The sequence below is a fragment of the Polychytrium aggregatum genome, assembly GCF_025602895.1.
Source record: "Polychytrium aggregatum strain JEL109 chromosome Unknown BJ171scaffold_18, whole genome shotgun sequence".
In the NCBI taxonomy this organism is placed as follows: domain Eukaryota; kingdom Fungi; phylum Chytridiomycota; class Chytridiomycetes; order Polychytriales; genus Polychytrium; species Polychytrium aggregatum.
The window spans coordinates 384,571-403,356 of NW_026516220.1; the positions used below are offsets into that span (position 1 = coordinate 384,571).

At 58.4% G+C, this 18,786-nt stretch overlaps 4 protein-coding genes across 4 annotated transcripts; 2 read left to right on the forward strand and 2 right to left on the reverse strand.

Annotated features, from left to right (window-relative positions):
* Positions 1 to 1,103: 1,103 nt before the first annotated feature.
* Positions 1,104 to 2,026, reverse strand: BJ171DRAFT_98897 (uncharacterized protein). The gene has a single exon (XM_053116031.1). The coding sequence runs from the start codon at positions 1,930 to 1,932 to the stop codon at positions 1,288 to 1,290; it is 645 nt and encodes a 214-aa protein (XP_052966709.1). The 5' UTR covers positions 1,933 to 2,026; the 3' UTR covers positions 1,104 to 1,287.
* A 484-nt stretch (positions 2,027 to 2,510) lies between these two features.
* On the reverse strand, positions 2,511 to 5,531 carry BJ171DRAFT_618721 (uncharacterized protein; the record flags this gene model as incomplete). Its single annotated transcript, XM_053115391.1, has 4 exons — positions 2,511 to 3,090; positions 3,243 to 5,048; positions 5,153 to 5,239; positions 5,412 to 5,531. 4 exons carry the CDS (start codon positions 5,529 to 5,531, stop codon positions 2,665 to 2,667), a joined length of 2,439 nt encoding a protein of 812 aa, XP_052966710.1. The 3' UTR covers positions 2,511 to 2,664.
* Positions 5,532 to 6,313: 782 nt separating this feature from the next.
* On the forward strand, positions 6,314 to 9,938 carry BJ171DRAFT_504923 (uncharacterized protein). The gene is made up of 8 exons (XM_053110983.1): positions 6,314 to 6,574; positions 6,750 to 6,824; positions 6,996 to 7,171; positions 7,489 to 7,525; positions 7,632 to 7,921; positions 8,095 to 8,335; positions 8,431 to 8,607; positions 8,891 to 9,938. The coding sequence occupies exons 1-8, from the start codon at positions 6,523 to 6,525 to the stop codon at positions 9,628 to 9,630; spliced, it is 1,788 nt and encodes a 595-aa protein (XP_052966711.1). The 5' UTR covers positions 6,314 to 6,522; the 3' UTR covers positions 9,631 to 9,938.
* A 433-nt stretch (positions 9,939 to 10,371) lies between these two features.
* On the forward strand, positions 10,372 to 18,775 carry BJ171DRAFT_599045 (uncharacterized protein). The gene is made up of 15 exons (XM_053114886.1): positions 10,372 to 10,565; positions 10,836 to 10,932; positions 11,110 to 11,142; positions 11,308 to 11,351; positions 11,456 to 11,825; positions 11,943 to 14,020; positions 14,098 to 15,188; positions 15,368 to 15,457; positions 15,624 to 15,780; positions 15,897 to 16,188; positions 16,328 to 16,938; positions 17,139 to 17,578; positions 17,658 to 17,882; positions 18,008 to 18,137; positions 18,287 to 18,775. The coding sequence occupies exons 1-15, from the start codon at positions 10,493 to 10,495 to the stop codon at positions 18,496 to 18,498; spliced, it is 5,943 nt and encodes a 1,980-aa protein (XP_052966712.1). The 5' UTR covers positions 10,372 to 10,492; the 3' UTR covers positions 18,499 to 18,775.
* The last annotated feature ends 11 nt before the right edge of the window (positions 18,776 to 18,786 follow it).

The window sequence follows — 18,786 nt, forward strand, 5'->3', positions numbered from 1 at the left end:
ACGACGCCGCAGGCCTCCGATCAGCAGGCGGATTGACCATTGCCTCGAGCAGGTCTTGCTGCTCAGCGAGCAGCCTCACAATCGGTGGTCTGATGGGCCTTGGTCGGACCCCTGTTGCGGTTGCTGCCAGACAGCCCTGGCAGGACAGCCTCGCTCGGCCAGACTCCCTGCTTCTGGCTGGACTGCGTGGCGCCTCTCCGATCCGAGTTCCCGTCGGATATGTGCCGAGAGACCGCCCCGCTCATGGTCTCCAGCAGCGCCTTCTCCTGGCCGACAACAGCCATTCCTGGATGCGCGAACAACACCTGCGTGGCAGAGATTGCGCCGAGCCACATGAGTGGGTTTGCTCAGGCCAGCGCCAGCCGTGGCCCCCCATGGTGGCAGAAGCGCGCCGTGGTGAGTCACAGGGCGGGCGGGCGGCGGATCCTGGCTCTGGCCAAAGCGGCGCCGCCAATCACACTGCAGCAGGCTCTGCGCTGTATGGCTGTGGTCTCTGTGGCCTCGGCGGCTGGCCGTGCACCAATCGCGGCCGGGCGGGGAATTGTGCGCTCGTGCGCTGGCGGTGGAGGGCCTGGCGCGACAAGGCAGCATCGGCGTTGCCAGCCAGGCCCAGCGAGCGACGCGGTGCAGCGCGTTGGTGAGGGGAGGACGTGGGGAGGAGGACGAACAGCACCAGAGAGCAGGACGAACAGCACCAGAGAGCAGGACGAACAGCACCAGAGAGCAGGACGAACAGCATCCAGAGCAGGAAGCAGTACACAGTCCACACGAGGAATCGGGATGTCGCAGCTCGTGGCAATCCTTTCGGTTGGGAATATACACACAATGCCCACCATCCTCTATCGCCATCGATCGCGCACCGCCGCGCTGTGATCCCCCGGCCTGATGCACCTATGGCGGTGTTGTGATGTCGCTTCATTGATTGATTGATTGATTGATTGATTGATTGATTTTTGAAACAAACGTTACTCCAGTGCAACCAGAGCAATGTGCCACACGATCCATGTGAGAGCAGGTGCAGCCGCAGCGGGAACGCCGAAGGCACAATCCACTGGGAGCGCGAATAGGAAGGATGGATGCAATGCCACACCGGTGTTGCAAGGTGAGCGAAATGGAGCAATAGCTGAGCCAAAGCGAGGTGATAGAGTGCAATAGGCCGCGCGGCTGGAGGTGATCCTGCCCTCAGCCGCTTTCAGGAGTTGCGAGAGGGTCGAGCGGCGACGATGGCAGCGGTGATAGGCATCGGCGCGATCAAGCGCCAGGCCCTTGGCATTTCAGCAGCCCCGGCTACTTGAAGCGGAACTCAAAGATGGTTGATCCATGCGGCCGCTGTCCCGAGGCGCTTGCGTCGCAGGAGGCCGGTGCAGGCGATCCTTGGAGGCGTGCCATGCGGATCCTTTTCTTCAACTCGCCGTACCCTACGGGCAGCCTTGATGATGTCACCAGCTCCTGCATCGAAGGCAGTCGGCGGCGTGGGGCGGACTTGCCAGCACGATATGCCGGCCCAGAACCCGAGGCCGCAGTCTGTGGTCGAAGAGGTCCAAAGGACGGCAAGTGAGCCGCCGATGCCCCGTTGCTGATGCCGGGGGTGGCTGGCCAAGGACTTGGATGTTGCTGGCCGCATGGTTCGCAAACTGCATTGCAGCAAGCCTGGTAGCTGTCAGGCCCCAGGTTCAGGGTTCGACTGGGCTCGGCAACACCCGGCCTGGACTCGGAGGCAGTATGGCTCGCCAACGCTGCCGGCGACGGTTTCTTGGGCGATTGCTCGGGGCTCGGTATGCAAGGATTACTTGGCTGTCGTAGCGGCTCGGCCAGGAGCAAGCAGGATGGGTTGATGGGCGGAGAGGCATATGGTGCGGGTGTCTCAGGGAGCGGGTCGGTTGGGCCGGAAGACTGTTCATCCCGCTTCGAGAGTAGCTGAGACAGATCCATGACGTCGATGATCAGGAAAGTGTGGAAGGTCAGGAAAGTGTGGAAGGTCAGGAGCGTATTCTAGGCCGTTCAGGAGCACGTCTCTCTGGGGGGGGGGACGCAGATCGGAGCGTTGTGAGCCGCCAGCAATCCTTTAACCAGAGAAGTATGTAGGCGACGACGAGGAAGAGCGATGCCGGGCCCCGGCGATGCACTCGCTCTCATATAGGCATACAGGCCAGGCCAGACGAGGCCGTTGGGGCCGGGCTCTGGGTCGGAAGGGAAAAGAGCCCTGGCATGTTGGGACCCCGCTGGCGGACGACCCTGGCGGCCGATACCTCCGCAGGGAGACACTGGGCAAAGACCCAAGCAAATCGCCGCTCGGCTCGTCTGTCTCCCGCCGCGGCGGTCTCCCGTTGTGCTGGCTGTCGTCGGGGCCAGTCGGGGCTGGTCAGGGCTGGCCAGGGCCGTCGGCGTCGACGCAACAGGGTTGGAGGTGGTGCTCTGCGGCGGCGGAGCCCTGGCTGGAGGACGATGCCCTGAACAGTCGACCCTCAGGCTGCCCCCCGGCTCGTTCGCTCTCGACTCCCTCCGAAAGCCGCCCGCAGCCAAGGCGACACTCCCAGCCTGCACCCTTTCTTCCATCCCAGGCCGCGAAGGATTGGTCCCATTCGGCATCGAGTTCCCAGGCTCAGTTTGTATTGGTCGGAGATAGAAGGGCTTCGGGAGCAGCAGTGCACATTTCGCTCCGCCCTACTCGGCGCTGTGATCAAAGGCCACATGCATGCGGCTCGCTCGGATCCGTCCAAGCAGCCTCCGGCGGATGAGCTGGGTGCGGAGACTTGGCGACTCGACGATGACCGACAGCCCCCAGACCGAGCGATTCGATGCCAGCCGAGCCTCGTTGGCAAGCTCGGCAGCATAGGCCTTGGCGATCGCGCGTCTGGTCCGGTCCATGCTCTCAACGAATCCCTCCGTGTCCCGAGCGCCCGATCGGAGTTCTTGGCTGGTGGCTTCGATCAGATGCCGGACGATCGGCAGCTGGCTCAGGAATCCATCTTTCTGCGACAGACTGGCCACGGTGAGTGTAAGCCGATGGAGGGCAAAGTGGGTACGAACCAGGCAGCGCAAGGCCTGGTCATAGTCGCCATCAAGGTGGGCAACGCCTTTGGCTTTGATCTGAGTCGTAGACAACAGACCCGAGTGGGTGCGTCGGCGAGAGGAACAGTTGGTTAGATCGGGCAGCTTCCGGCGGATGTTGCAGGGACGGTTCAGGTTGGTGCAAGACGTTGCTAACCCTACAGATGGCAACCATCGATATTGGGACCCACCTCGAGCTCGCGGAGTGACGACCGCCAGGAAGCTGAGCTGGCGATTTCCGCAAGTCCATCCCTTGTCAGACCGATGCCAGAGATCTTCCAGACTGCTAGACGAGGACAGGCGTTCGCCAGCTCCTTCACAAAGACGCCGTTGATCTGCGCCTCGGGTGGCAGAAGATCCACTCCAAGCTGGACGAGGGTCGTGATGTGGTCGAGGTTCTCTTCTTCATCCGTATCATCCAGTGCGACACCGTCTTGGGCTGGGTCGGTGCGTGCTGTTACCCCGAGTGCGGCTGTGACTGAGCGGGTTGCTTGGATATTCAGGATGGACAGACGGGATGAATGCTTGGCGATGAGAGTCGCCAGACGCTTCACAGCCTGCTCAGAGTCAGGGCCATGGGTGTGAAGAGTAAGCTCTTGCAAATCCGGCAGATGAATCTCGTTGCCAAGGTCGTGGCCAGCACAGGCGTCGCCAAGGTGGTCGTCAGGCGAGCCGCAAGTGTCTCGGCTTGGCACAGACAGATAGTTGAGCTTGAGTCGCTTCAGTCCACGATTAGACTGAAGGATATGCTGAGCGAACCCAACCGAGTGCGGAGCGTAGAGGGACAGCTCTTCAAGATACGTGAGCGTGGCTGGATGTTTGAGTGCGGATTCTTGGCCACCCGTTGCGTTTGGTATATGCTGTTGTCGAAAGCGGGTGAACCGAATATCCAGGGTCTGCAGCAAGGGACAGTGTTCGCAGAGCATGTTCCAGAGCCGTTCTTCTTCGCCAGCACCTCCGGAGGCCTCGTCAATTCTGAGCACGCTCAGATTCGGCAGGCCCCTGAAGACAGGCTCTTTGAGAGGCAAGCCTCGTCCGAGCCCCAGCAGTTGCAACGACTCCAGCTTCACGAGCCGGCAGTCGACTATCCCAGCATCGGCAGCTACGGCTTCGGCTTGAACCTCGATTTCGGCCTCAGTTCCGACCGACTCGATCAATCCTTGCCGGAAGCTGCAGTTGCGAAGCTCAATCGATGTGAGTGACGGAATGTTGGTGGTGAGCATCTCAACGACGGACGAGACCAAGTTCTGGCTCTTGGCTGCGATTTCGCCCATAGTCCAGGAGGTGAGCTCAAACAGTTCGTGCGAGGGCAGCTCGCAGCCGACGAGGGCTATCATCCGAAGGCCAGAGTGCCGGAAGCGTGTGAATAGATCCGCAATATCGTCGCGCTCAAGAGAAATGAACTCAAGACAGAGCGTTTCTAGTTGTGGGTAGGCCAGTCGAATCCACTTGATGGCGTGCCTGGGAAGTTCGGTGTGGTCATCGGCCGATAGCGACAGGGACCTGATGCTGGAGAGCCGTGTTCTTCGAAGCCAGCCAAACGAAAAGTCACGGAGGGACTGGCTATGGAGCCCGCGAATGACCAGCGATTGAAGAGATTCGAGATTCACGCTGGGATTGCAGGACATCGGAGAGCTGTTCCCGTCATCCGAGTCCAAATCAAGTTCGTCCCCCGCAACAGAATCGTCGTAGTCCTGGTCGTCCCAGTGGCTGAAGCCGTCGACAGCCCATAGAAGCGGGCTATTGAGTTCCAGGTGCCGGAGGCGTGGCACATGGCGAAAGACAGCCTCGAGTCCGTTCATTCGCAGCAGATGCGGCACCGGCATGACATAATCCTCGTTGATCTTGAGCGACACCAGCCCGGGACAGTTTCGGATGCCCAGCAGCACTGCCGAGGTGCAGCTGTCGATATGGGCCAGGGACGGATGACCACGGAAGGCTTGGGCAAAGCTTACGGCGTTTTCCATGTGAATCTCGGACAGATCTTGTAGTTTTATCTAGCAACGGGCATCGCCACAGACGGCAGGTGAGTGAGTGAGTGAGTGAGTGAGTGAGTGAGTGAGTGGCAATGTCAGGCTTGGTTCATGTTGTGTGGGCTTACCGAGATGCTTTGGAGGCGTGGGAACCGATTCGCAAACCGTTGCATTCCTACTCGAGCGAGAGTGGCGTTCGCGCTGACTTCAATGTCCTGAGCGACATGCGCAATGAGGTCCGACAGCTCAAATTCAGTAGGATGCACGGCAGGAGGATCAAATCGACGACTGTACCCAGCGAATCAGGCGCTCCAGCGGCCTTGGCTTTCACGCCCTGGAAGTGCTTACCCTGGTATCGGCCAAGCAATGCCAGAAGATTCGACATACTGCCGACAGTCGCAGGCGCTCGTCGACAGGAAACTCCGACAAAATGTGGCAGACGACTTCTCCCGGAAGCTGCTGCAGAGCTCCAGGTCGGCATGGTCGGGGTTGACTGTCGGCGATCATGGGGGAGGGCGCCGCTGATGAGGGTCCAGATCCCTCGCCGGCATCGGAGCCGCTCATATCTGTTATTCGGAGCAGGCTGGGGGAGGCAGAGTTGCAGGGATCGAGAAGCAAGTGGCGGGAAGACTGCCTCGTGGCAGTATATAGCCAGCGGGTCTATTTTTGACCTCCATGTATGGCACGATGATATTTTTAGATCGCATGGCCGAACGCAGCGAATGGTCATCGGCAAGCTGGAATGACCAAACAGCCAAACCTCATCGCTCACTGATGGGCGGGCTGGAGCGGGTGGACTGGTTCGCCTCCGTCTACTCCGCACGACCAAGGCCGCTGGATTCCGCCAGGAACGAGGAGAGGGAGACACACGTTTGGATCTTTGCTCTCGCTGGTGCTCGGTTTTGGGTTCAGTGCAGTTCCTTCCTGGCTTCAGATGTCTGAAACTCGCTGACTGACTGTAGGCCCCAGTGGGCAAGCCATGGGATTGCACTCCTGTCTTCGTTGGCAATCTCTTTGTTTTGGTTGGTTTGGGAAGCATGGTCTTGAATACACTCGGTCGATCTCCATGGGTGATGATCGACTGGCACCCAGGCCGCCTTCATCCACCCACGCCCAGGCTCGCAGGACAATCACCACGTTCGCCCAGGCCGGGTGGACCTCAGCTGGACGACCGCCGGAGAAATGCCTTGTCGTTGATTGGGCGGCGGGGCATCTCCCGGTCTCTCGCCTGCCGATTGGCTGCCCGTCGCCCCCCTGCATGTCCATCCTGGCCCAGCGCACATCATGTCTTGCATCATCTGATCGTGCAGCCCACATATCCAGTCTTGCTGTGGATCCCGTCTTCCAGCAAGAACGTCATACTGTATCCTGACCGGCCGTCCCGCCGAACGGCAAGCCATCTGAAACCCCCCCCCAAGCGACAAGTTCCCGCTCGCCCGATATCAACTCGCGAGCCAGCCGACACCGGGTTTTGCGATCTGCACCCACAAGTCCTCTGATGGTCCCTGACGGGTTTCCTGGATCTTCCCGGGCTTCCCGGGCATGCGACGGTGATCCTCCTCATCTGCAGCAACCGAGGCCTCGCTTGTGTCCGCTGTGGGCGGCCCCTGTACTGAACAGCAGGGCCATCGCCGCCACAAGCTCAGATACTGACTGTTCTCACCTCCCTGGCTGGCGCCTCTCTGGCTGCCTCTCCGGTTGCCTCGGTGCCTTGTCCTGCTCCAGCATGTCGCATCAAACGCATCAAATGCTCTGACCAACGACCCTGCCTGGCGTGTGCAAAGGCCAACCGAGAGTGCAGTAATCCGTCGTCCATCCCCGCTCGCCGCCCGCCTGGAGAGCCTCTGCACACTTTCATTTGATCGCCGGCTCATCCGACCGCACATGAATCCCATAGGCTAGATAGCTTACGTCCCGTGGTCCCTCCTCCTCCTCCTCCTCCTCCTCCTCCTCCTCCTCCTCCTCCTCCAGCATTCGATATCCCCGTTCGCCGCAGAGGCCCTCGTATGTACGAAGACAAGATACCGCTCGACCCCCTCGATTCGCTGCTTCTGGCGACGAATGCCGGATCCGAGCCCATGTCAGCGCCGGCGTTGCACACCGTCAGCCCAGTGCAATGTCCGCTGCCACACTCGATCCAAGAGAGCGTAAGTGCAGCCTGACTTTGAAGGGCAATGTCTCGATAAAGTCGCTGGGGTCTGGCCAATCTTCCAAGCGGGTGGCACTGTGGGTCTGCTCCTCTGACGGCATCCTGGGCTATAACCATGGCGATGGAGGCTCTGGCTGATGGATCGCGCCAATGCGATGGCAGGTGGTCCTCGTCATGACTCCCGGACGGCACCGGGGGTCTGCTCTGTGATCACCAATGCTGTCTCGCTGATTCCGCTCCTGCTCTGCTCATCGACAACGTTGTTCTTCTGCGCGACAATGCAACCAACCTCCCCTGCGCCGATGGCGACTCCAGCCACCGGGCTACGATCCAATGGCACAGAGAATCTGGTGTATGTGTCCGCCAATGCCGCCGTTGCTCGGCACATCCATTGGCGGGGACACGACTCGACCTGTCAAAATCGCGGCCAGCCATCTCACCGCTTTCTGTGTTTGCAGGGCGATCCGACCCAGAGCCGGTCCCGGGTGCCCTGGCGGGTCCAACGGCCGTTGGGATCCTTCCTATATCCGAGCTATACTCCCGGAACGCTGCAGGTGTCGTCGAGCTCGACGACGATGCAGACGCTCGCATTGCCGATCATATGGTTCTTCGCAGCGAATCGCTCCCGTTTCCAGATGCAGTAACATCCGGGCTGCTGGAGTCGTTTTTCAAGTGGCTCGGCCCAACCTCGGCCATGTTCCATATGCCCGAGTTTTTTGAAGAGTACCACAAGCCTTTCCACTCGGAGGTAAGCCCGGGCAGTCCCGGAGGTGCATAGTACGGATGTCCCCCATTCTGGCGTGTCTTGGCACAGCGCCTCCCTCTTGCCGTCGACGATGTAGGAGATTGTCCAGGGTCGAAGGCCGGATGGCCGCCATACGGCACCAAACTAACCGCTGGACACGCTTGATACCCAAACAGACCTTTAGCCTTCTCATCTGGACCGTGTGCATCATGTCTCTCTTCAGCGGCCAGAGCATGGCTGGCTTCGGGATCCAGAACCCCAACCAAGAACGAATCCGTCTGCAGACCCACTGCATGAAGGAGATAATTCGATTGAGTGGCCCTCCAGACCTATATCTTCTGCAAGCGCTTATTCTGTGGGCTGTGATCAGCACCGAGCGAGCGGATGTGGTCGTTTACCGGCCCGGATATTTCATCGGTCTGTGTCGGCATATGCCTGGGCCTTGAGCCTATTGACTGAACTACCCAGAGATCCTGGCTTGAACTGACTCTGATCGCTTGATTGACACGCAGATCTGGCCATGCCAATAGCCTTGCGATTATCACTTCATCTCAACGTCGATGACCTCCGCGATCCGCCCGTTGACGAAGCCCACAAGACGTCGCACCGATCGACCTTTCTGATGCTCTATGTCATGGACCGGTTCGATGCTATGATGGCGGGTAGAGTGGTTCGAATTCATGATCAAAGTAAGCTTCTGTTCCCGAAAGCTCCCGGCGGCTGCATGATCAGGGGGTGACAGATCGAGCATCTCTCCTTGAGCGCCCATCGGCATCTTGTCGCTGTCTCATCGCCCCACCTGGATGCTCGCTGATGGAGGAGGTTTGGTTTGTCGATTGTGCTTCATTCCGGCAGCGATGCTGTGGAGAGCTGGCGAAACATGTGCCCTAGCATGTTTCCACTCGCCTTGAGCTCTGGTTCACACTTTTGTTTGCACCTCTCTTCGCTGACACCAACTGGGCCCTGACTCAGTGTGGGATCCATCTCTGCTGGACCACGACTCTCCCGACCAAAGCTACCAAGGTCTCCACCATATCTTTCGGCTCAGTCAGATCGGCACTCCTGTCATCGATCTGCTCAATGGACCAAGCTCCAGACGGACTTTTAAGAACAAGCGGCAGGCTGGCTTGACATGCCTTGCCCAGCTCAACCAGTGGTGGAGCACCCTCCCATACTCCTATCGATATCCAAATGCCTCTCATATTTCTCGCCAGTTCATCCTGATCCGATACCACAGCCTTCGCATCTTTTCCAACCGACTTGTGTATCCTCGATTTCCGCCCGCCACGATCGAAAGTGCCCGCGCCATCAGCGGCTTTGTGCGAATGATGCCGCAATTTCAGGTCATCCAGCTCACCTTCCAGCAGTCCGTGACATCTTACTTTGCTCTGTGCGCCGCCATGGTCTTTCTCGACATCATCGTGGAGCCTCTGGCGACATCCTCGCTCAACCTTGACCCTGCCTTCATTGTCGGCGAGCTCAACGAGCTGCTGATATGCTTGGATCGCCTTCGCAGCTCCTCCGTACTGTTGATCAAGAACATAATCAACAAGGCCATGCAAGAGCGCGACGTTTTCCAGCGAACGATCGCCTCGAACATCAGCGCCGGCACCGGGGAACTCTCGCTGCTGTTACTTGAGGAGTCTGATCGGCAGTCGTCCGGGGGCTCCAGCCCCAGCTGTGGAGGAGGCACGGCCCCAACTGTATACTAGTATACTTGCGGCTAATAGATCGAATACGACTGTTAATTTGGAGTGATGGTGATGAGATACTCTGCAATTGCTCTGCCGCTGGCTTTTACAGCGCTTCCGAAATGAAATGGGACACCCAGTTCCGAGCCGGGACTGATGTTATTTGCTGAGAACTGAATATACGCACCCACCAATCGCTCCCATGGCCAAACGGTGTGCTCTGAGTGACTGGAAGCCAAGCGACTCGAGAAAGCCCGCTATCTTGATACCAAGAACCCATGGAGCTGCCCAGAGGGCCGAGTGAAAGCATCACACTCCCACATCGAGTGAATGCACTACACTCCCACATCGAGACACCAATACCAATCGATCATCGCCACAGGACATCGACCAAGTGTATTCAAGGCCATGCTTCCTAAACCAACCAGGGCGGGAAACAATCGCATGGCCTGTCCACCGGGGCATACGGATCAGCAGACTTGTATCGTTTCTTTCTGGATAGACTGTATCGTCATAAATCCAAAGCTTCGCGTGGTCGTTCATCGGCGATCAGGGTTTCCTGTATCAGCTGCACCAACATGAGCTGCCAAACTCCCGGCGACTGGCCATGTGTATTCGGGGCTGCGGTGTTCGTCATGGTCTGTTCTGTCGGCCATGTTCCAGGGCGGCTGGCTCGACCCGCGGTCATGTGACAGGTCGGCCTAGTATACAAATGCCCTTTTTCGCCCGCATTCGCTCTGGCGGACTCAGCTGCTTGCGGTCGCCAACAGACAGAACCCGCCTGCCCCCTCACCATCCGCATCCGCCGCTACGAGTCCAAGGCAGCGAGGCCGTACCTCTACCCAAGAAACCAGCGTGCGTGTCGAATCCGGCTCTCTACACCATGTCCGGCAGCCCCGCCAGCAATCCCGCTCCGGCATTGGCTCATCGCCCACTCCCTCACCACGAGGAAGAAGGTAAGGGCGCACCAGAACCATGGCCAGCAGCACCAGCATCGGCACCAGCACCAGCATCGACATCAGCGCCGGCATCAGTATCGCATGACGCAATGTGCCAGGGTTTACCTGTAGTGCACACGAAGCAGGGGCAATCGACCGGTGCTGTCGAGGCTGCACCATCATGGCCGATTCCAGGGGCTGGTGCTGGTGTTGCTGGACAAAGCTGTGGTGAGGGCGATCGTTGGCAACCATATCTTCACCCGCTCACCAACGGCCGCTCGCAACCAGATGTCTGTCGTGTGTGTCGCTCCCCAGCGACACCGACAGAGCCTCTCTTCCACCCTTGCAAGTGCTCCGGGTCGATGCGCTATGTCCATCAGAATTGGTTTGTGCTCTGCGCTTGCTGTCCTTATGGCAACGTTTGCTCCTGTCGCTTTCCGATAATTTCTATCGCCGCCTCTGCTTTTGCTTTGCTCTGATGACGGCCGCCTGTGCTTGGTCCCGATTTTGTGTCGCTGACAATGCCGTGGTTGATCTAACGCCCTATCGCGATCTGCGACAGCCTTGAAGAATGGCTTGCTGTAAACGGACGGAGGTGGGCAGTCCATCACGATGAGGCTCCTTCAGCGGCGAACGGTCTGCCATATAGCTACCAGGCCATTTCTTGCGTGTATATTGATGAGCGCCTCTGAGTCGAGGCATGCACGGCTGTGGACACGCATCGGCAAATCGACTGATCATCGAGCTCTTCATCATGCAGGAAACAATGCGAGATCTGTGGCCACTACTTTTCCTTTACCCCAAGTAAGAGTCTCCGCCAACAGGGGCTGTTGGGGCGAGGCTGTGGCCGTCTGCGATCAAGCAGCTAACCAAAATCTGGTTTGGCTCTTTCCTGAATCGGTCTCCAGTCTACTCCGATGATGGACCCGGCATCCTTTCGACCGGGTTTGTCATGAGCGCCATCGCCAGGAAGATATTTGCGTGGTCGTATTTCGTTGCCCGGACGATCATCGCTCTGGCGCTGTGGGTCGTGTTCGTCCCGTACTTCACCATCTGGGTGTGGCGGCTGTACTTCCAGCCATCGTCGCTGCTGGATGGCTATGCCGCTGCTACGACCAACGGCATCATTGCGTCGGTACGACTGTGGGCCAACGGCACATCGGATCTGACGGGATATGAAGCTGGTCGCCGGGACGTCTTCCGAATCCCCGTGTTTGGCTTTCCTCCCCACGATGATTCAAGCGTTCAGCATCCATACTTTTGGATGGAGTACATATGGTAGGATAACGCATGCTGTTCGTGTGTCTATACTCCTGCTGCAAGGCGTCTATCGCTGTCCTCGACATCGTGCTAACATTGCTCGCCTCTCTCCTTCCGGTCGCTCTGCCGGCACAGGAGCTTCCTTGTCGACGTCTTTGAAGGCCAGGTTCTGACAATGATCGCGATTCTGATCGGCGTCGCTCTTCTCTTTATCAAAGAGTATATTGCCCTGCACACCCACAACGAGCGCGTCAACGAGGCCAACCGAAACATCGAAAACCACCGAAGAGTGCAAATGGATCTTCCGGCCGAGGTGGATTTCCAACAGCCGGTGCGCGAAATCCCACCGCCGCCCAACCCGGCCGCTCCGCCCCGCCGATTCGGAGGACATTTTAGAGCAGCAACGGACCAGCATGGTCCGTTAGAGGTTGGCGACCAGGAGACGCAGGTGCGAGCCCACCGACCATCTTTGGATACGCTCCGCGTCGGTGATTCCGAGCCTGGGTCACCTCGATCCCCAACAGGCTTCCACCGCGATGGCTTGCTCGATCCAGTTCGTCTGCACAGTCTCCGGCAGGAGCTTGCTGATCTGCAAAACCAGTACGATGCAAGTGTCCAGGCCCCCAACGACAACGATGACGATGATGATGATGTGGCCGCCATCACACGCCAGCGCTTTGAGAATCGTATTGCTGAGATTAAGAGGCGGCTTCGCTCCCACGACCTGGCCTACGAGATCGAGAGACGCGCAATGCCCCGCGGACGAGTAAATCCGCCAGGCGACATCCGAGACGAAGCCTGGCCCCTCAAAAATGCCCAGCGCCAGCGACTGGAGCTGCAGGCCCATTACGAGCGGTATGGTCTCGACCTGAATGCCGATAATCTTGATGAATCCGGCCCAGGCTCAAGCTCGGGCGGGGGCTCTCGGTCGTGGCAAACGGCTCAATCGTCCTACTGGAGTCGAATCGTTGAGCCTCGCGGCTCGTCGTCGCAGTACGCTCCGCCTCAACTGCCTGCTGGCCGCGTGCCGCTCTCTCTTGGCTCGACGAAGGGCAAAGATCCCCTTGAGAAACACGGCTCACCCGACCCTAGCGCCGACCCACAGTCACAAACGGCCTCCATTCCCTCTGGAAGTACGGCAAGCAGCCAAGACCTTGCGATCGAAGGCGAGCCTCAGCCTGGCCTTGCCGCCGATGAGGCTGTTGAGGATCCCTATCATGGCCCTCCAGCCGACAAGGTCTTCTTGGAAGATTACTACGCGGATGGCCTGCTTCAAGACAACCCCACCAACAGCCATGTCAACATTGGTGGCCGGTCCGAGGGAGACGGTGGGCCCTCTGGCAGCAATGCTATTGCCGATAGCACTATTGACGACCAGGACGCAAGTGGCGAACCTGCCAAAGGCGATGCTGGAGATGATGCTGGAGATGATGCTGGAGATAATGCCGAAGACTCAAACGGAGGCCCCGAAGTCCCCAATGACGATGCCGAGCAGTCCGGACACGAGGATGATATGCCAACTGGCAGTCCAAACGGCGGTGATGATAAGGGCAATAGCGACGACAGAGGCGATGATGATGTGCATCAGAGTGACCATGAGGACAATGCCGATGATAACGACCGTGGCGCCAAAGAAGACGCAGATGACGATGCTGAAGACGATGTTAACGACGATGCAGATGGTGGTGCCGATGACGATGTTGACGATGATGTGGATGGTGACGAAGGTGCTCCCGACCGCAATAGTGAAGCCGACAATGACGAAGCTGGCGATGGAGAAGCCGACGACGACGACGATGACGTCGAGGAAAACGACTCCCAAGCTGACGGCGATGACGAAATAGATGGAGACGATGACGATGATGATGATGACGACGACGATCACGATGGCGATGATGATCAAGACGGTGTCGATGCAGACGATGAAGCTGGCAGTGCCGCCTATTCTCGGAGCAAAGGCAAACAGCCTGCGACCTCGGCCGCGCTTGAATCAAGCCTCGTCTCCAGCAAGCCGTCCTCCAGCGAAAGTGAGGATTCCGACGCCGAGGGCCGTCGCCCTGAGTTGCTTGACCACCGACTGCCGGCCGAGCGCGCCCATTTCCGTCGCCGTCGCGGCGCCCCTTTGTCCAGCCCTAGTGCCGATAGTGGCGCCGTGACCAGCACTTCTCGGGTCCATGCTTCCTCGCGGGATCGTCCCGAGCGAACTTTTTTTGGTAGGTGTGATGATCGCTTACGGCTCCAGCGGTTGTTCGTTTGTGATGGTCGGCTGATGTCTGGTTCCAATCCCCAGGCGACGACGATCGCGCCAGTTATCGTCGTGTCAACCGTGAGGCCATCCCAGATCGGCCACAGCCTCTGCCACCCAACATCCAGGCACTCGTGCATCCGGCGCCCCCTCGTATCCCGGGCGAGCCGCAGCGACCCATTCAGATCAACCGACCAGCGATTCTGCGACAAGAGCCACAGCCTGTCGATATCGATGGAGAAGCCGCAGCCAATGTCAACGTCAACCTGAACGTCAACATGGACGGCGGCAACATCGAGGCCGAGATCAATCTCAACGGCGACGTTGTAGCGGTGCTGGAGCTGATTGGTATCCAGGGACCCATCCGCCTGCTCTTCCAGAACGTTGTGATGGTCTTGTTCATTATCGTCATTGGCATGAGCATTGGCGCATGGATTCCCCATGTGGTCGGCTCGCTGAGCTACTACTTCTTCAAGGAGGTGTACACTCCAGCCGTTGGATACGCCGTTGCCACGGTCACCGAGGTGCTGCAGCTCTTAACCGACCCGATTCTGGACCCGACGCTGGACTTTTTGATCTCAACTGTGAATGCCACGGTCGAGAGCACCAAGCCGTTCCTGGAAAGCCAGCCGGTGCTGAGCTGGATGGAGTGGGTCCGCAACACCACGGGCTTTGTCGACGGACTGAACGTGACGCTGGCAAGCGAGACGAGCTTGGCGATCAACGCCACCGACAGCGGCCTCTTGGTCCTCCCGTGGAACTTGACCTCGCTACTTGCCCCTTTCACGGCGATGTTTGGAGACTCGCTGGCCAAGAATGCCACGCTGGCGCCCGCTTCTATCGCAGCGGCCGTAATCCCGCTACTTGTTCCAGCCGATCCGGCTCAGAATCCCCACAATGTCACCTACACTTCTCTCAAGTGGACCGGAGACCGGCGGGAAGATGCCTCGCCGCAGCTCAAGCGACTGCTCATGCTTGTATACAACGCTCGTGAAATCCTGGCGATCCGGCGCAAGGGCCAAGTCTCATACCGCAAGATGGTTCACGATTTGTTTACGACGGGCAAGATCCCGGACGGGTTATTCTACATCGGGTTGGGCTACTTTACGATCGTGATGGTCGTATTGCTCTATATCGTAAGCAGAGCTTGGTGATCTTGCCGTAGACTCCACAGCATGCGTATGCAGTGTCATGGATGGGAGAGAATGTTGTTGACCCCATGCGGCGTTGTGCGGTCCACCCAGCTGCCATAGCGGGTCATCAAAGTCGGACTGTTTCTCAAAGCTGCTGACGATTCTTTTCTCGGCGTTCTTAGCGCATTGCTGGCCTGAACAACCATCGATACTTCATCACCATCTCGACTCTGCTCCACAAAATATCAGTGACTGCGATAAGCAGTGTCAAAGTGAGTCAGACTGCCGATTGGACCTTGGCTGCTTGCCCTTGGCTTCTTGCCCTTGGCTGCTTGCCCTTGGCCGTGCCCGCATCTGTGTCGCGGACCTGGATGGAGTTGTTGGTTCGGTTCATTGCAGATGTGTTGAGAGGTCGCTCACCCCTTCGTCATCCACCAGTTTGCATTCTTCATCATCATGGAGCTGGCTATCTTCCCGTTTTTCTGCGGTTGCGTCATCGACCTGTGCACCCTGCCTATCTTTGGTCCGGCCGCGACGGTGGCTTCGCGCCTCATGTTCTTCCACAACTATCCCTGGACGTTCCGGTTTCTGCACTGTGAGTTGTACTCTCACTGCAATGCCACTGGGATCCTGCATCGACAGTCGCACGCAGCTGTCGAGATCACTGCTGGACACGCACCTTGTGCTCATCTCCTACAATCCGATCTACAGGGCTGGTCGGAACGACGTTCATGTTCCAGTTTGCGCTCTATGTGACCTCCGTCCGCGATATTGTGCGCCCCGGCGTCATGTGGTTCATCCGTGATCCAAACGACCCACAGTTCCACCCCATGGCAGACATCTGGGAGCGCCCGTTCCTGACACAGCTCCGGAAGCTGGCTGTCGGGACGCTCATGTACCTGGTCATCATGATCGGGGGCATTGGCGGCTTTGTTGGGCTGATCTTGGTCGCTCAGCCCAAGAAGGGCGTTGCCAGGCTGATCCCGGCCAAGCTGGATATGAAGTAAGTACCATAAGTCGCTTGGCCGTCCTTCTCGCCTGGCTTGCTGCGGCCGCATGGATAGAATTGATTGGTGCGGTGTTGCTGATACGTCCTCCACCTCTATCCCCACCTTTATCCCCACCTTTATCCTCACCTCTAGCGAGCCCCTTTCCGAGTTTCCATTTGACCTCTTGATTTTCCACTTTGTGGTGCCGTGGCTGATCTCGATGCTCAAGCCCAAGCAGAAGTTCCAGAAGCTTGTGAAGCTGCTCTACCGGAAAGGAGCGCGCATGTTGAGGCTGAGCAGTTTCATGTTTGGCGAGCGTTACCGCGACGAAGAGACCGACTACGAGGACAATGCCGAGGGACTCGACGAGGAGGAAGCGGACATGACCCAGACCCGATACGTCGATGACGAGGATGCACTGGAATTCGCCGAGGCCCAGGACGAGCGCAACGGTATTCCTCTGGCTCGCAAGCGCAGGGGCCGGAGAGCTGGCACTCGGCTACATCCCGGGCCAGTCCGCGAGCTTCGATACATGCGGGTGCCGAACCATGACCACAATGAGGTCCTGCCCAAGCAAAAGATGATGATACCACTGCGGGCAAGCGATCCCGTCATTGGCCGTGTCAACGAGTCGGACGACGAGCGGCGGGCGAACTGGACCAAGGTCTACGTGCCCGACATGTTCAAGTGGCGGCTGTCGATCTTCCTTGTCCTCCAATGGATCTGGGGCGAGGTCTTTGGGCTCCTGGTCGTCGGACTTCCATGTAAGCGCGATAGTGCCGTTGTGGCTGCCGATCAAGCCGGTGCCCGGTGCGCATGCACGCTGGCGCTCGGCATTCGAGCCCGTTGATGCAATTGCAGGTCGAACTGGATGCGCCCGCACTAGCCCGAGTGTGCGTATACTGATGCAACTGCACTTGTACTGACCCGAGGCTCTGCTATTTCCCCGCCTTCGATGCTGCAGTGATCGCCGGTCGTGCTTTCTTCATGATGATCCACACGTTTATGACATCGATCGATCCTGGAAGCACCATCACCCTCTCCGCATCACATTTTTCCTTCAACGCCACGCTCCCGTTTGCGAACCCGGCGGCTTTCGTGAGCGCCCCAAAGCCAGGCCACAAAGTTGCCCGACCCGATTTGCCTGTCCACGATCTGTATGCGTTTTGTGCTGGATGCTTCATCCTGAGTGCAATCTACCTGCCTTTGGCGGCCATCTGGCATCACGCTCGACGCCGTGGCCGACTGCAGCGACGGCCCTCCATTATCCGCCGAGCATCGGTGCACGGACACGGACATGGACATACCGATGAGCAAGCCGATGCAAGCACAAACTGGATGCAGGAAGCGTGGGCGAGTGCGACGCATTACCTCAAGACCGAGGTCGCGGCCGTTGTCATGACGGTGAGCGATCGATGCAGGTTTATCTTTCGTGCACCAGACATTGTGCACGGCCGTCCTAACTCCTCTGCATTTGTCTCAGATCGCCAAAGTGGTGTTCCTAGGAGTATCCGTGTGTGTTGTGCTGCCTCTGATGCTTGGCCTCCTGATGGAGCTGTACATCCTTCTCCCGCTCAAGCTCAGCCGCGCGGGGTCGCCCGTGATCTTCCTGTTCCAGAACTGGGCTCTGGGTGTCCTTCACCTCAAAATCCTCCACACCATTGTGTTGCTGGGGCCGGAAACGCAATACCAGCGTGCTCTGAACCAGGTATGATTTACTTGGCCGACTCGGCTCCCATGTGGACGACCAACCAGGTCCAGCGTTGCCCTGTATCTCGCAGCAATGCTCATATCGGCCACTGATTATCGTTATGACGGTGGCTATCTTTACAGGCCCAGCAGCAAGGCATCCGCCGAACCCCATTCGTGACATTTTTCGCGCTGGTGTCGATCGTCGCTGGAATCCTCGCGGTGATGACCGTCGGACCCGCAATCCTGGGCATTGTGATTGAAATAGCCTTTGGTAAGTGGTGGATTTGTAGGGTAACGGCAGCCGAGCGATGGGTGACCGTGGATGGTGGTGCGACTGAGATGTTGGCTCGCAGAGTGAGTGAAGAGCGTATCTGACCTCGCTGCCACCAACCACCAACCACCGGCCACCAAATATCGCAGGGCACATGCATGGGTCGGTACATCCAGTCTATCTGCGCATGACGTTCCCGGTCGTGTTCGCTGTGAAGGCAACCTTGGACACGGCCAAAGCGGTATACCAACGAGTGCAGCGCTGGATGGAGGAGATGCGCGATGAAGAGTTCCTCGTTGGACGGCAGCTCCACAATCTCGACGACGGCATTGCAGCGACCGAAACAAACCCACCCCAGTAACGGGCGGGATCGGTCCAGGATAAGCCGTCGGCACAGGAGCTGAGGCGGTGCGTTTTTGATGAGATCGGGATCGGACTCTGTCGTTCTCCTGGCAAACCATATCACCGTCGAAAGTCATCTATTGTTCACCCAGGTGGACTCACACCTTGGACTCACACCTTGGACTCGGATGAGCAAGCTCCACCAGGCGGGCTGCTCGTTTCAGGCATGTCATCTTCAAGTCAGGGCCGCTGCTCTTTCTGGATCCTGAATACACAATCTAGAATCGCAATGCCAATGCAGCGCGCA

Bases quoted from the DNA above. Each gene is read 5' to 3' on its own strand.
- BJ171DRAFT_98897 (XM_053116031.1), bottom strand. From the start codon at position 1,932: ATGGATCTGTCTCAGCTACTCTCGAAGCGGGATGAACAGTCTTCCGGC.
- BJ171DRAFT_504923 (XM_053110983.1), top strand. From the start codon at position 6,523: ATGGTCCCTGACGGGTTTCCTGGATCTTCCCGGGCTTCCCGGGCATGC. The intron at 7,526-7,631 runs GTATGTGTCCGC...CTGTGTTTGCAG, and splicing joins AATGGCACAGAGAATCTGGT to GGCGATCCGACCCAGAGCCG. The intron at 8,608-8,890 runs GTAAGCTTCTGT...GCCCTGACTCAG, and splicing joins GGTTCGAATTCATGATCAAA to TGTGGGATCCATCTCTGCTG.
- BJ171DRAFT_599045 (XM_053114886.1), top strand. From the start codon at position 10,493: ATGTCCGGCAGCCCCGCCAGCAATCCCGCTCCGGCATTGGCTCATCGC. The intron at 11,352-11,455 runs GTAAGAGTCTCC...ATCGGTCTCCAG, and splicing joins CTACTTTTCCTTTACCCCAA to TCTACTCCGATGATGGACCC. The intron at 15,458-15,623 runs GTGAGTCAGACT...GTCATCCACCAG, and splicing joins CTGCGATAAGCAGTGTCAAA to TTTGCATTCTTCATCATCAT.